The sequence below is a fragment of the Eriocheir sinensis genome, chromosome 22, assembly GCF_024679095.1.
Source record: "Eriocheir sinensis breed Jianghai 21 chromosome 22, ASM2467909v1, whole genome shotgun sequence".
NCBI classification, from domain to species: Eukaryota; Metazoa; Arthropoda; class Malacostraca; order Decapoda; family Varunidae; genus Eriocheir; species Eriocheir sinensis.
Genome location: NC_066530.1, coordinates 13,730,981 through 13,747,931, shown reverse-complemented (window position 1 = coordinate 13,747,931; position 16,951 = coordinate 13,730,981). Strand labels below are relative to the sequence as shown.

The 16,951-nt window shown below is 35.0% G+C and overlaps 1 protein-coding gene across 2 annotated transcripts in view; it reads right to left on the bottom strand.

Annotated features, from left to right (window-relative positions):
* Nucleotides 1-1,453: 1,453 nt before the first annotated feature.
* Nucleotides 1,454-16,951, bottom strand: part of LOC127002103 (proline-rich protein 2-like) — a 61,727-nt gene continuing 46,229 nt past the window's right edge. The window contains exons 3-5 of one of the 2 annotated variants that reach the window (XM_050867667.1): nucleotides 13,933-13,980; nucleotides 7,350-7,505; nucleotides 1,454-5,118 (exon numbers count right to left, since the gene is read on the bottom strand). In XM_050867667.1, the coding sequence (XP_050723624.1) occupies nucleotides 4,618-5,118; nucleotides 7,350-7,505; nucleotides 13,933-13,980 (705 nt within the window). In that variant the 3' untranslated portion in view covers nucleotides 1,454-4,617. The remainder of the gene's footprint in view (nucleotides 5,119-7,349; nucleotides 7,506-13,932; nucleotides 13,981-16,951) is intronic. The other variant, XM_050867668.1, reaches the window with a different exon arrangement.

The window sequence follows — 16,951 nt, the reverse complement described above, 5'->3', positions numbered from 1 at the left end:
GAAAAATTAAGTATCCATTCATTCTCTCTCTCTCTCTCTCTCTCTCTCTCTCGATATTTTACACTTCATCTTCGTTTGCCTTTCAGTCTTCTTTCCTCCCTCATTTCTCTCTCTCTCGATATTTTACACTTCATCTTCGTTTGCCTTTCATTCTTCTCTCTCTCTCTCTCTCTCTCTCTCTCTCTCTCTCGATATTTTACACTTCATCTTCGTTTGCCTTTCATTCTTCTTTCCTACCTCATCTCTCTCTCTCTCTCGATATTTTACACTTCATCTTCGTTTGCCTTTCCTTCTTCTTTCCTCCCTCATTCCCGTCCTTCGCTCTCTCTCTCTCTTTTTCCAATGGCGTAAAACTCAGATGTAGACAAGTAAATTCAGACTGCACCAAAGTTTTCTTCACCAACGTTGTAGTGCAAGAATGGAATAAGCTCCCACCATCAGTGGTCCACTGTAACACGATTGACTCCTTCAAAAAAAAGCTCGACCGTCACTTCCTTCAACTTAATATCAACTAGAATAGAAATGTAACGTTTTGGCGCCTTCTGATGATTTTGATACAATGTTGACCGCGAAAATTCGCCTTAATGTAAAATCACTTAGGTTTAAGGACAGACCACCTATAGTCTTAACCATGGGGTCTGTGTGGTCTGATTTTCTATGTAAATCTATGTAAATTCTCTCTCTCTCTCTCTCTCTCGACCACCTGACACACCTTTTGATTACTTTCGCATTAATTATCGCCCTTACCTGTCCACTCCTCACCTTTGAAGTCATTTTTATATTCATAGGTAAACTCCGCTAGTGTTTCCTCTCTTCTTTTATTTCGATTTTTTATATTTATTTTATTTTTATTTTCGCGCCTTTCACTTACCTTTTTTTCATACTTAATTCTTCCCTCTTCCTCCTCCTCCTCCTCCTTCTCCTCCTCCTCTTCCTGTTTCTCCTCATCCTTCAACTCCTCTCTCCTTTGCTGACCTTGGTAGTTGGTTGCGATGTTTTTTTGTTTGTTGTGTTTGCTCTTTCACACCTTTTTGTAATTTTTTTTCTCATGATTCTCTTGTCTTCTTCGTCTTTTCTTTCTTTGTGTTTCTCTCTGTCTTTATCTTTCTTTGTGAGTGTTTTCTTGTTTGTTTGTTTCTTTCTTTCTCGACTTGTCTCATTGTCAGTTTCTGCTTCTGTTTTTACTTATTAATTCGTTCTTCTGTTGCTGTTCTTTCGTATTTTTCTTCTTCTTTCATTCATATTATTATCTATTAGTCATTATTATTATTATTATTATTATTATTATTATTATTATTATTATTATTATTATTATTATTATTATTATCATCATCATCATTCTCCCTTAAATTTGCTCCTTCAAATCGCTAAAGAAGTCTGACTTTTAAGTGAATATAAGAAACACAACTTATTTTTCCATTGTGATGATCTACTGATGAAATTAAACTCAGTGTGTATATTATTATTTTTATTATTTTTCGTATACATTTTACAAAGATATCCCGTCAGCCTGTAGGGGGAGGGGGGGGAAGGGAAGGGGAGGGCAGCAGCAGCAGCAACAGTAGGCTCGCAGGCAAGGCTCCAAGCTATATGTTACATCTCAGAGGATTGAGAAAACGAAGCTCACAGACTTGTCAAAACTCACGGGCCATACAGCCTAGAGACAGATGAGGAAAGGCTAACCAATCTAACTTAATATTAACCCTTTTAAACGCCGTAAGGAAGAGAGAAACACCAATTGAGGCAAAGAGTAAATGAGGAAGGTTCAATATTTCCATGCGATGTGGTCTCACTAAATGGGATTGAGGTGATATTTACAGATGAATATTTGTTTTGAAGTTCGCGAAGGGAGGCTGGCGAGGATTGATGTGATAATATTATGGCACCGCAGTAGCAGAAGCGAAGGGGAAGAGAGGGAGATAGGGATGATAGTTGAAAGAGAATGAAGAGGAGGAGGAGGAGGAGAACCCAAATAGAAGTAGGAAGGAAGAAATGAGTGGCACCGAGAGAGAGGGAGGAATAGAAAAGGAGGAGGAGAACAGGAAGAGAAGTATAGAAAGGAAGAAATGAGCATAGTGAAGGGAAGTGAAGAAGAAAGTAGGAAGAGAAGGACGGGGAGGAGGAGAACAAGAAGAGAAGTAGAAAGGAGAAAATGAGTATAGTGAAGGGCAGTGAAGAAGGAGAGTATGAAGAGAAAGACGGGGAAAAGTAGAACTGGAAGAGAAGTAGAAAGGAAGAAATGAGTATAGGGAAGGGCAGTGAAGGAGAAGGAAAGTAGGAAGAGTTGAACAGGAAGAGAAGTAGAAAGGAAGAAATGAGGAAAAAGCAGTAAAGGAGAAAGATTTAAATGCATCGTAATAATACGAAAAGGAAGACAAAAAAGGAGGAGAAAAAGTAGAAAAAGGAGGAAGATTTGAAGACATACGAACAGGATTATTAAAATGAAAAGAAAGAGGAGGAAGAAACAGAAGAGAGGAAAAGAGGAGGAAGATTTGAACACATATACGAATAGGAATATTAAAATGGAAAGAAAGAGGAGGAAGAAACAGAAAAGGGGAAAAGAGGAGGAAGATTTGAACATATATACGAATAAGAATAGTAAAATGAAAAGAAAGTAGAGAAAGAAACAAAAGGGGAAGAATATGAGGTGAAGGAAAAGGAAAGTCTAAATATATATACACGAGAGCAGGCAACAGTAAACCAAACCCTATAATATATTTTCCCAAAGAATCCTGTTATTTATATATATATTTCTAAGTATATTTCTAAGCACCGTAGAAAAACAGTTAGAAAATTCTCTTTAGAAACAACGCATATAGATAAACATATGAATAAATGCATTGAAAGTAGGAATACAGACCGTTCAAACTATCCTGGCAAATAAGCCCCTCCCACTTTCGTATTCAACGCATATTGGCTAGTCTACAAGCAAGCCACGCCCAATCACCAACCGCGGCTCCTTGTGATTGGTGGATGCTTGGGAGGGTGAAATCTGATTAGTGGTTGATAGGCTAGCGTGGGCGGGGCTTATATGTCAAATTAATGTGAACGGGGTATCGTATAATATTTACCAAGTTACCGAGTGTGTGTTTGTGTACTATAATATCGTATACGCACTTTTCCCATTAAATATATACCGAAAATACACTCAAGCAGGGATATAGGTGATTAATACTGAAGGATAAATATATGTAGAGGTATGGGAAGGTATTATATAAGGCACCATGAACATATAACGAATCTAAATATAATTGTATACTCCCGTTACTCCTGAAGTACACGGCCATCCATACACTGGTAATACTTCAATAAGCAAGCAGGTAGGGAGGTGCACAGGTATGCGACTGAGACACGTAGCCATCATGTGCATTCCATAAACAAAGACTGAAGCGAAGACAACGAAAACAACACAAAATAACACTGACCTTGAAATATAACGAAAGAAAGGGAAAGTGACGGAGGTGATTCTACAAACAAGTACTGAAAAGAATGAGAAAAATAGGGGAAAAAGAAGACAAGGATCGAAATTTGCGTAAACGATAAAAAAAAAGTTAAAGAAAAAAGAAAACAAGAAGCCACCGAATTCAAAACCAAGATAAACAAGTACTGAAAAGATTGAGAAAAAGAGAGAAAGAAAAGACACGGAAAAAAAAAGTTAAAGAAAAGAAGAAATCGTCACACAGACCAGACACAAGAACATCGAATACAGTACGACAAACCACCGAATTCTAAACCAAAATAAACAAGTACTGAAAAGAATGAGAAAAATAGAGGGAAAAAAAACGCGGATCGAAATTTGCGTCAACGAAAAAAAAATGTTAAAGAAAAAAGAAAGCAAGAAATCGTCACACAGACCACACACATGAACAGCGAATACATAAGACAAGCCACCGAATTCTAAACCAAGATAAACAAACCTCGTTCTCTTTATTTTAGGAGAACGTTCCCTCTGGCTCTCAACGTAAAAAAATAATAATAAAAAAGCGGTTCTTAACGCAGATAACGCATATTTTTTTACGTTTTCTTCATTTTATCATCAAAAAATATAACTATCCCGTTGAGTTTTTGCGCTAATTCGTGTATAAAACAAATAAAAAAGCGGTTCTTTACGCAGATACGCAGTTTTTTACGTTTTCTTCATTTTATCATCTAAAAATATAACTATCCCGTCGAGTTTTTGCGCTAATTCGCGTATAAAACAAATAAAAAAGCGATTCTTTACGCAGATACGCAGTTTTTTACGTTTTCTTTATTTTATCATCTAAAAATATAACTATCCCGTTGAGTTCAATTTTGCCCTAATTCGTGTATACAACAAATCGATCTTTTCATTATCTTCATCTTGCTATCTAAATAAAGTAATGTCTCGTTGTTTATAGTCTGATAATTATCCAACAAAACAGAGATCCTTCCATTCTCAGTCATAACTTCTTAACATAAAACTTTCCCGTTGAGGTTTTGCACTAATACGTATACAACAAAACCGGTCTTATTCTTTTCATCTACTTAACATCTAAAATCATTAACTCGAGTTTTTGCGCTAATATACAACAAAAAAAACAAAGATCTCGTTCTCTCCATCATAACATCCTCAAACCTAAACTCCCATCGGTTCCTTTACGATATGCCTACCAGCGGCGGGAAGAACTGCGGTTGGTCCGGCTTCTCATTCGCCAACGGGAGCACACCAGCGTTGACGGACGGGACGGGGTTCACTAACAACCCATCAATGGCGTTACCCTTCGGCGATGTCACTGGCTTCTTGCGAGGGGGCGGAGGAGGAGGAGAAGGCGGTTGAGGCTGAGGCTGAGGCGGTCGAGGGCGCTGCGTTGGTTGTGGCCTTGCCCGAGGTGGTGATGGGGGCTGTGGTAATGGTCTCCTTGGTGGTGGAGGTGGCGGTGGTGGTGTCATGCCGATAATGTTGTTGTCGTTGAGGTCAGGGATGGGTTGCGGGAAGGGCTGGGACGGCGCGAAGGGTTGGGGTTGGTTCGGGCGAGGCTGAATGTTCGGGCGAGGTCGCGGAGGCCCTTGCGGCGATGACGGGCTGTTCAGGATTGTGTCGGGTCGTGGCGCGCCGAAGTTACTCAAGTCAGGTGGCGATTGGACGAACTGCTGCTGCTGCGGAGAGGGAGGGAAAAGACGGATTCATAAGGAGCATAAGGGGTGAATTTCGGAGGTGGCAGGTGGAACGAGGAAGGTGCTGAAAAAGAAGTAAAACGACAGAAAAAAAGACTAAAACTTGTACTAATCCAGACTGCCATTAGGAGAAAGAGAAATGACGAATACATAAGATCATTAGGAGTGGGTTGTAGAGGTGGAATGAGAAAGGAGGAAGGTGCAGAAACAAAACAGTAAGGAAGGTGGAACGAGGAAGGCGCTGAAAAATAAGTAAAACGAAAGAAAGAAGACTAAAACATGTACAAATTCAGAATGCTATGAAGAGGAACAGAAATGGCGAATACTTAAGAACATTAGGAGTGGGTTTGAGAGGTGGAATGAGCAATGTGGAAGGTGCAGAAACAAAACACTAAAAAAAAAACCTAAAACATCTACCCAAGACTGATGGCGATTAGATGAACTTTTGCTGCTGTTAAGAGGGAGATAAATAACGAGGAAAGTCCAGAAAAAAACAGTAAAACAAAAAAGAAAACTATAAAACATCTACTCAAGACTGATGCCGATTAGATGAACTTTTGCTGGTGTGGAGAGGGAGATAAATAACGAGGAAAGTCCAGAAAAAAACAGTAAAACAAAAAAGAAAACTATAAAACATCTACTCAAGACTGATACCGATTAGATGAACTTTTGCTGCTGTTAAGAGGGAGATAAATAACGAGGAAAGTCCAGAAAAAAACAGTAAAACAAAAAAAAAACTATAAAACATCTACTCAAGACCGGTGGCGATTAGATGAACTTTTGCTGCTGTTAAGAGGGAGATAAATAACGAGGAAAGTCCAGAAAAAAACAGTAAAACAAAAAAGAAAACTATAAAACATCTACTCAAGACTGATGGCGATTAGATGAACTTTTGCTGGTGTGGAGAGGGAAATAAATAACGAGGAAGGCTCAGAAACAAGACAGTAAAACAAAACAAAACAAAAAAACTATAAAAATCTACTCAAGACCGGTGGCGATTAGATGAACTTTTGCTGCTGTGGAGAGGGAGATAAATAACGTTAAGATAGGAAAATAAGATAACAGGTAGACTGCAAGAAGCCAACCAGATTAGAATACGGTACTGGGAATAGAGGTGAGGCGTTTATCCAATTATTTACTCCTCCACTAATGAGGCCACGACTTAATGATGATGAGATATTAATGACCTGAAAATCAACAGCAGATAATGAATAACCAAGTAAAAAAAAAAGAGAAAATGGTAGAGATGAAACTAAAAATGAACCTTCAAGCGCATTTATTTTCTCTACCTTTCTCTATCATATAAAAAGATAGATATAGATTGAGAGATAGATAGATATAAAAAGAAACAATAAAAAAGAGATAGATAAAGATTGATAAGAGAGAGAGATATAGAGAGAGATACATACAGACAGACAGACATACATACATACAGACAGACATAATCACCCTCAATCTCTCCCAACTTTCAACAACAACAGCTGCAACAACAACAACAACAACAACAAGTCGCTCCACACGGCCAGACAGGTAACGCCCTCAGCTACCTGTTTGTCTTAATTAAGGGACACCTGTTTCCATACCTGTGCGGGGTCGTTACACCCGATATTAATTAGCGGTGTCATTAAGGCATATTTGTAGCTCATCAATTCCGCTAATGACAGGTATGCGATAATTGTTTGTTTGTTTGTTCGTATGTTGGTTGGTTGGTTGGTTGGTGTTTGGGGAATGGGTGTTTTTGTATGTTTTTTTTTTCTTTGTTTATCGTATTTGGGTTTGTGATGATTTTTATTACAATTGATCGGAATTTCTCAACTGTTTTCTGTTTGTTTGTTTGTTTATTTGTTTGGTTTTGTTTGTAGAAAGGTTAAACTGTTTTTTCTTCATCTTTTAGCTTTTTCTTTCCTTCATGTTTTTCTTTATTTACTCTTTTGTTTCTTTTCATATTTAGTGCATTTTCTCTGCTATTTCTTCTGCTGCTACTACTACTACTACTACTACTACTACTACTACTACTACTCTCTCTCTCTCTCTCTCTCTCTCTCTCTCTCTCTCTCCCAACTATTATCTTCTTTCAACTCATACTTCTGTTTCTCCGCGTTTTCATATGTAATTTAAACTCCCCAGTGATAGATAGAAGATAGATAGATTGATAGATAATGAATACTACAACAACTACAACAACAACAACCACACAACCAAACCATACTCACAGGCCTTGGCGCGGGGTTAGGTTGCTGATGTTGCTGGAACACGGGTTGTTGCTGGGGCTGGAACGCTTGCTGGGGAGGGAACGGCCGGGGAGGGGAGGGTTGGAAGACCTGAGGAGGGGGTGGTGGGCGTGGTGGTGATTGTAGTGGGCGTTGGTTCTGCGGGTGGAAGAAGTGGATGAGACGGTGGGTGGTGGGTGAGGAAGGAGGGGGAGAGAGAGAGGGAGAGGGAGGGAAGGAGGGAGAGAGAGAGGAATGAAAAGGGTGGGTGGATGGGTGAGAGAGAGAGAGAGAGAGAGAGAGAGAGAGAGAGAGAGAGAGAGAGAGAGAGAGAGAGAGAGAGAGAGAGAGAGAGAGAGAGAGAGAGAGAGAGAGAGAGAGAGAGAGAGAGAGAGAGAGAGAGAGAGAGAGAGAGAGAATAGCTAGATGAAATTGAATAACTTGAAAATAAATAACGAAGCACAGTTTTCAGCCTTCACTATTATTATTATTATTATTATTATTATTATTATTTTTATTATTATTATTATTATTATTATTATTATTATTATTATTATTATTATTATTATTATTATTATTATTATTATTATTATTATTATTATTATTATTATTAAAAACTAACTTGTGAAATCCTTATAAGAGAAAACTTCATCTAATTGTTATTATTATTATCACTATTATTTTTACTTCACTCTTCAAGGCACGTGAAAAGCATAAAATAGATTGCTTTTCTTTTCTTTTTTTTTTTTTTGGTCTAGTGAAAATTAATTGAAACGTTGAATTGGAAAAGAAAAAAAAACGTTTGGTGAAAGGGTCTTGAGAGAGAGAGAGAGAGAGAGAGAGAGAGAGAGAGAGAGAGAGAGAGAGAGAGAGAGAGAGAGAGAGAGAGAGAGAGAGAGAGAGAGAGAGAGAGAGAGAGAGAGAGAGAGAGAGAGAGAGAGAGAGAGAGAGAGAGAGTTAATTAGTTTCGGCAGAAGGTGGTGAAGCGATAATGTTGATGGAGGTAGAGAACACACACACACACACACACACACACACACACACACACACACACACACACACACACACACACACACACACACACACACACACAGACAGCAACAATCATCTAACTTCACATCCTATCGTTTTATTCATTCATCGTTTCATTGTATATATAAATCACTGTTTCTCACATCTTTAACCCTTCTGTACATTAATAAGAAACAGAGAACTCAATCCCTTTCTAACCCCGCCATACACTCTTTGATCCCATTGATTAGAATATACAAAGACAACTTAATGCTTCCCGGTACAACAAGGGGATTAGATGCGATTGCCTCCGACACTTTGTTGCTAATCACTTTTTTTTTTTTTTTTACAGCAAAGGAAACATCACAAGGGCTTAAAAAAGAAATTAATTATGAAAAAAAGCCCGCTACTTACTGCCCCTAAAAAGATTAAAGGGGAGAGGAGAGGGGAGGAGAGAGAGAGAGAGAGAGAGAGAGAGAGAGAGAGAGAGAGAGAGAGAGAGAGAGAGAGAGAGAGAGAGAGAGAGAGAGAGAGAGAGAGAGAGAGAGAGAGAGAGAGAGAGAGAGAGAGAGAGAGAGAGAGAGAGAGAGAGAGAGAGAGAGAGAGAATTGGATCCGATGAGGGAAGGTTGAGAGGAATTTGATCTTTTTGTGTTTGTGTTTGTTTGAATTCCTTTTTGTTTGTTGTTGTTGTTTTTTTTGTTGTTGTTGTTTAAGAAAATCTATCTTATCATCTGTCTTAGCCAACATTTCTCCGTTTTCCAACTCTTTTAATTCGGTATAATTATATTTTTGAGTGGGCATATTGTGGATCGTCTAACACGCCGATTAATCTGGTATACTTCACTTTTTTTTTTATTGTTTCACGCTTCACTGACAACAATCTTCTATCATTTAATATATTATGCAAGCCCCACACATTTCTCTTCGCTTCTTCTCTTGAATTCGGTATATAATCATCTCTTTGAATGGAAATATTGTGTGTTATCTAATACGCGGGTAATTTTTTTTAACTATCTTATTTATTAACTTTTTATATATCTCACCTTTCTCCTTTTTTCTTCATTTTAATTCTGTATAATCATGGAAATATTGTGGGTTGTCTGACATGCTGGTAATTGTTTTAACTATCTCATTTTTTAACTCTTTGTAAATCGCACTTTCCTCCTTTTTTTCTTCATTTTAATTCTGTATAATCATGTTTTTGAGTGGAAGTATTGTGGGTTGTCTAATACGCTTTAAATTTTCTAACTATCTTTCACTTATTGTCTCCTTGTATATCTGAACTTTCTCCCTTTTTCTTCATTTAAATTCTGTATAATCATGTCTTTGAATGAAAGTATTGTGGGTTGTTTAATACGCTGGTAAATTTTTCAACTATCATTTATTATCTCTTTGTAAATCTCACTTTTCTCCCCTCTTAGTCGTTTTAATTCTGTATAATCATGTTCTGAATGTAAATATTGTAGGTTGTCTAATACGCTTGAAAAGTTTTGACTATCTCTCATTTATTGTCTCCTTGTATATCTCACCTTTCTTCCTTGTTCGTGATTTTCATTTTTTATAATCATGTTTTTGAATGGAAATGTTGAAGCTCGTCTTATATGCCGGTAAATACAACATACATCACATTCTATTACTGTCGTTACTCTTTTCTTTTCACTGATGTTACTGTTACTGTTATCTTCGTAAACCCCACACTTCTCCCTTTATCAACTATCCAACTCTGTACAGTCACGTTTTCAAGGCCGACTCGAACCCAGGGTCAAGAGTTACAGAAATCAAGGTTAGCGTACCAATTTGCCAACGCGCCTCTTTAGTCCCGGCACCGGTGTGGGAGAGTCTGTCACTAGCAATGTCAATATAAGTTTACTATATAGACACTGGTCACTAGGTTCGCTCGGTCGTGAAGCAACGTAACCTGGAGGTGATCTGTATAGGAATCTTAATTGTTTGCTTTCTAGACGCGAGTGACGATGCATAAAGAGAGAGTCGCTATGATAATGATGGTAATAATCTTCCCACATTCCATACATCAACATAGATAAGTAGAGGGGGGGAGGTGTGTGTGTGTGTGTGTGTGTGTGTGTGTGTGTGTGTGAGGGGACGAGTGATGGAGAAATGCATGGTGAACTATTGCTGCAGGAGGAGGAGGAGGAGGAAGAGGAGGAGGAGGTGGAGGAGGAGGAGGGAGATTCGCTTGGGTAATGTTAAGCGAGGAAAATAACTTCTAAAGGGGCTGACTCTCTCTCTCTCTCTCTCTCTCTCTCTCTCTCTCTCTCTTTTACATTTCAATTCACACTTTTTTCACGTTTTCATATATGATTTAAACTTCACAATGATATATAGATAGACAGATATACATACATACATACATTCATACATACATACATACATACATACACACATAGTAGGAACAATATTATTTTTCACTATGTATAATATATTTAGTTAGTTTGATTTTTAGAAACTTACCTTTTCTTATTCCATTCTTGTTTTTTTGTCGTACACTATTTATACTTTTAGATGTGTTTTAGTATTAGCCATCAAACTACTCAAATACAGTGGTAGAAATAATAGTACAATTACTTCCTTCGTCTACTACTACTACTACTACTACTACTACTACTATTACTACTACTACTACTACTACTACTACTACTACTACTACTACTACTACTACTACTATTACTACTACTACTACTATTACTACTACTACTACTACTACTACTACTACTACTACTACTACTACTACTACTACTACTACTATCAGGACACCTATCCTCCCGAAATTGACCTCTCTTTTTGGACACTCCTTTGATCTCTATTCAGTAGTGAGTAGCGGGCTTTTTTTTTTTTTTTTTTTTTTTTTGGTTACGCCCTTGAACTGTCTCCTTAGCTGTGAAAAAAAAAAAACTACTACTACCACTACTACTTCTACTACTACTACTACTACTACTACTACTACTACTACTACTACTACTGCTGGTGCTACGATTATATATTGTGGTATTAGTGGCAGTGGTATTTGGTGTAGACTAATCAATTAGCGATCAGTAACAACGACAACAATGAAAACAACAGCAACAGCACTGAGAACAGCAGCACTACACCGATAGCGAGAATGGCTAGAGCGAATTTTAGTGAATCTACGAAACTACTGAAAATAGAGGTAGATGGAAAATATAATAAAATAGATTGAGAAAATATAGCCTTGGTGATAAAATATAGATAGATGGAAAATATAATAAAATAGATTGAGAAAATATAGCCTAGGTGATAAAATATAGATAGATGGAAAATATAATAAAATAGATTGAGAAAATATAGCCTTGGTGATAAAATATAGATAGATGGAAAATATAATAAAATAGATAGAGAAAATATAGCCTTGGTGATAAAATATAGATAGATGGAAAATATAATAAAATAGATAGAGAAAATATAGCCTAGGTAATAAAATATAGATAGATGGAAAATATAATAAAATAGATAGAGAAAATATAGCCTAGGTAATAAAATATAGATAGATGGAAAATATAATAAAATAGATAGAGAAAATATAGCCTAGGTGATAAAATATAGATAGATGGAAAATATAATAAAATAGAGAAAATATAGCCTAGGAGATAAAATATAGATAGATGGAAAATATAATAAAATAGATTGAGAAAATATAGCCTTGGTAATAAAATATAGATATAATAGATGGAAAATATAATAAAATAGATAGAGAAAATATAGCCTAGGTGATAAAATATAGATAGATGGAAAATATAATAAAATAGAGAAAATATAGCCTAGGAGATAAAATATAGATAGATGGAAAATATAATAAAATAGATTGAGAAAATATAGCCTAGGTAATAAAATATAGATATAATAGATGGAAAATATAATAAAATAGATAGAGAAAATATAGCCTAGGTGATAAAATATAGATAGATGGAAAATATAATAAAATAGATAGAGAAAATATAGCCTTGGTGATAAAATATAGATAGATGGAAAATATATTAAAATAGATAGAGAAAATATAGCCTAGGTGATAAAATATAGATAGATGGAAAATATAAAAAAATAGAGAAAATATAGCCTAGGAAATAAAATATAGATAGATGGAAAATATATTAAAATAGATAGAGAAAATATAGCCTAGGAGAAAATATAGATAGATGGAAAATATAATAAAATAGATGGAGAAAATATAGCCTAGGTTATGAAATATAGATAGATGGAAAATATATAAAAAAGATAGAGAAAATATAGCCAAGGAAATAAAATATAATAGATGGAAAATAAAAAAATAGAGAAAATATAGCCTTGGAAATATAATATAAATAGATGGAAAATATGAAAAAAATAGATAGAGAAAATATAGCCTAGTTAATAAAAATGGATTGAGGTTGAGAAGAGAAGCACTAATACAACGAAGAAATGTATGATACTATTTATTATTAGCAAGATATTTTCCCGTCATTTTTATTATTACCTCAAAAGATAGAAGGATATAGAGAAAGAGAAAATTCTATAGCTACACAGATAGGCAGGTAGAGGTATAGCTAACTAAAAAATCTGAAGCATTAACCCGGTAGCAGCGACGGGCCAAATTTGTGGCTTTACCGTGTACCAGCGAGAGGCGGGCCAGATTTTTGCCATGATATAAACCCCCCAAAATAGATGATGCATAAACTGATCACAAATGCTTTGGTATATATATTATGAAATGGTTTGCGTGAGTTATGATTTTTTTCTCATTTTTCTCGCTTAGAGGGGCCTTTAAGAAACATGATCCCCGCAGCTACCGGGTTAAGGGAAGGGGATGTGGGGGAGGGAGAAGGATTAACCACGGACATTATAGAAGAAAGGGGATTACAGGACACAGGGAAAGAAATGGGAGAGATTTATGGGGGAAACTATTGGGGCGCTCTTGTTTTATACTTTGAAAATCTAAAGAGGGAATAAGATTAGGAAACAAGTTAGATTACGTAGCATTGGTTAATACCGAGATGACAGATACTTTAGTAACTAGATAATGAGTAGTGATTAACGCCACTAATCAAACTACTAATACTGTTGCTAATTGCTAAGAAGCTAAACAAAAAAAAATAGATAGATAGAAAGACAAACTACTAATACATTTATCAATATCTGTAAAGCTGTAGACAAAAAGATAATTAGTTGGTAGATAAAAAGATAAATAAATACATTGCTAATACTCATGTTAATATCTATGAAGCTAAAGATAAAAAAATAAAGAGAGAGGTAGACAGATAGAAAATTAAGGCTGAAGACAAAAAAAGTAATTTGTTGATAGATAAAAAGATAGATAAATAGATTGCTAATACTAATGTTAATATCTATGAAGCTAAAGATGAAAAAAAAGAGAGGTAGATAGATAAACTAAGGCTCAAGAACGAAGGAGAGGTGTGTAGAAGGAAAGATAGGTATATAAACTACGAATACTCATGTTAATATCTAAAAAGCTAAAGAGAATGACATACAGCGAAAGGTAGATAGGCCTTTAATCACAGCGCTAATCAAACTACGAATACTAAACAGGGTATTTTCCCAACCTCGAGCCTAAAGAAGCGACACCCGCGACCTCTTGGGGAGCAGAAGACCTGTGGGAATAGTGTGGACGGTTACCTGAGTGTCACCTGTGTTACCTGTTTACCTGTCACCTTAATTAATCACTTTCGTTTTCTTTTACCTGTTGTAGCGGTTTCTTTTTTCCTGTTTCATTGTTCTTCTTATCAAACTTATTTTCATGTTTGTTTACTGTTATTCACCTGTGTTTGACTACCTGTTTGTTCTCCTTTTACCTGTTCTAGCGGTTTATTTATCAATTTTCACCGTTTTCTTATCAGCTTACACTTTTATTTCTTACCTTTGTTTATTTTTGTTTACCTTTATTTACCTGTGACACCTGCTTGTTTACTTGTTTTCTTTTTACGTGTTTTAGTTGTTTCTTTCTTCCTGTTTCAGCTTTTTCATATCGGCTTCAAAATCTTACCTCACATACTTTTGTTCATTTGTTACACCTGTTTTTGTTTTGTTTTTTCTTCTTCCTTGTTCACCTGTTTTGTCTACTTTTTTTCCTCCTTACACTCTTACTTGCTTCTTACCTTTACTTCTGGTACCTGTTTAATTACTTCCTTTACCTGTCTTCTTAATCACTCGTTTGGTTTATTTTACTTTCACTTATTTCATCTGTTTCTTTCTCCTGATACACGTTTTTCTTACTACCTTGATTATTATTATTTTTTTTTACATATTACGTTGCCTGTGTTAGCTGTTTTAGTTTACCTGGGTTGTTTACTTTTGATTTTTTTTACTCCCTGTTTTATAACCTTTTGTTTAAATCTACATCTGTTTGCCTTCCTGTTTTCTTTATTTCCTATTACCTACATGTTTATCTAATTACCTGTTTTTTACCTTACGTATTTCACTTATTGTGTACACTTTCGTTTTTTGATATGTTTAATTGGTTATGTATATCTGTTCATTTGTGTCTGTTTACCTTTGTATTTACCTGCGTGCTTGTTGCTTTTTGTCTATCTGTCTGTCTATCTATCTAGCTATCTGCCTGTCTACACACCTTTGTTTTACGTCTAGATTCACCTTTGCATACCTGAGCTTACCTTTCTCTCACCTCTGTTTACCTTCGTTTTGCCTCGTTAATGTGTGTGTGTGTGTGTGTGTGTGTGTGTGTGTGTGTGTGTGTGTGTGTGTGTGTGTGTGTGTGTGTGTGTGTGTGTGTGTGTGTGTGTGTGTGTTTACTTTCCCCTTATTTGGTGTTTTTTTTCTTCGTTTTGCGTTAATGTGTTTGTCCTCTCTTCCGTGTTTGTATTAGCAAGTGTGTAGCTCCCTCTGTGTGTGTGTGTGTGTGTGTGTGTGTGTGTGTGTGTGTGTGTGTGTGTGTGTGTGTGTACTTTCCTGTGTTTATCTCCGTTTGCCTAGTTCGTGTTTATTTGTCCTTGCTTCCGTGTTTATATTGGCTCGTGTGTGGGTTCCTGTTTGTGTGTGTGTTTGTGTGTTTGTTTACTTCTGTCTTACCTGGAGTTTTGATTACCTTGGCTTAACCTGTTTCTGCATTCTCATCTTCATTCTAATCTTATCTATTTTCATCTTATTTTATTCTAATCTGCATTCTAATCATCTATTTTCATCTTATTTTTTTCTAACCTATATTCTAATCTTATCTATTTTTGTTTCATTTTATTTTAATCTGGATTCTAATCTTATTTATTTTCAACCAATTTCATTCTAATCTGCATTCGAAGTCTTGTCTACTTTGTCTTATTTCATTCTAGTCTGCATTCTAATCTTATCTATTTTCATCTTATTTTATTCTAATCTGCATTCTAATCTTGTCTATTTTCATCTTATTTCATTCTAATCTGCATTCTAATCTTATCTATTTTCATCTTATTTCATTCTAATCTGCATTCTAATCTTATCTATTTTCATCTTATTTCATTCTAATCTGCATTCTAATCTTATCTATTTTCATCTTATTTCATTCTAATCTGCATTCTAATCTTGTCTATTTTCATCTTATTTCATTCTAATCTGCATTCTAATCTTATCTATTTTCATCTTATTTCATTCTAATCTGCATTCTAATCTTGTCTATTTTCATCTTATTTTATTCTAATCTGCATTCTAATCTTGTCTATTTTCATCTTATTTCATTCTAATCTGCATTCTAATCTTATCTATTTTCATCTTATTTCATTCTAATCTGCATTCTAATCTTATCTATTTTCATCTTATTTTATTCTAATCTGCATTCTAATCTTATCTATTTTTGTCTTATTTTATTCTAATCTGCATTCTAATCTTATCTATTTTTGTCTTATTTTATTCTAATCTGCATTCTAATCTTATCTATTTTCATCTTATTTTATTCTAATCTGCATTTTAATCTTGTCTATTTTCATCTTATTTCATTCTAATCTGCATTCTAATCTTGTCTATTTTCATCTTATTTTATTCTAATCTGCATTTTAATCTTGTCTATTTTCATCTTATTTTATTCTAATCTGCATTCTAATCTTGTCTATTTTCATCTTATTTTATTCTAATCTGCATTTTAATCTTGTCTATTTTCATCTTATTTTATTCTAATCTGCATTTTAATCTTGTCTATTTTCATCTTATTTTATTCTAATCTGCATTCTAATCTTGTCTATTTTCATCTTATTTTATTCTAATCTGCATTCTAATCTTGTCTATTTTCATCTTATTTTATTCTAATCTGCATTCTATCTTATCTATTTCATCTTATTTTATTCTAATCTGCATCCTATCTTGTCTATTTCATCTTATTTTATTTTAATCTGCATTCTATCTTATCTATTTCATCTTATTTTATTCTAATCTGCATCCTATCTTGTCTATTTCATCTTATTTTATTTTAATCTGCATTCTATCTTATCTATTTCATCTTATTTTATTTTAATCTGCATTCTATCTTGTCTATTTCATCTTATTTTATTCTAATCTGCATTCTATCTTATCTATTTCATCTTATTTTATTCTAATCTGCATTCTAGCTTATCTATTTTCATCTTATTTTATTCTAATCTG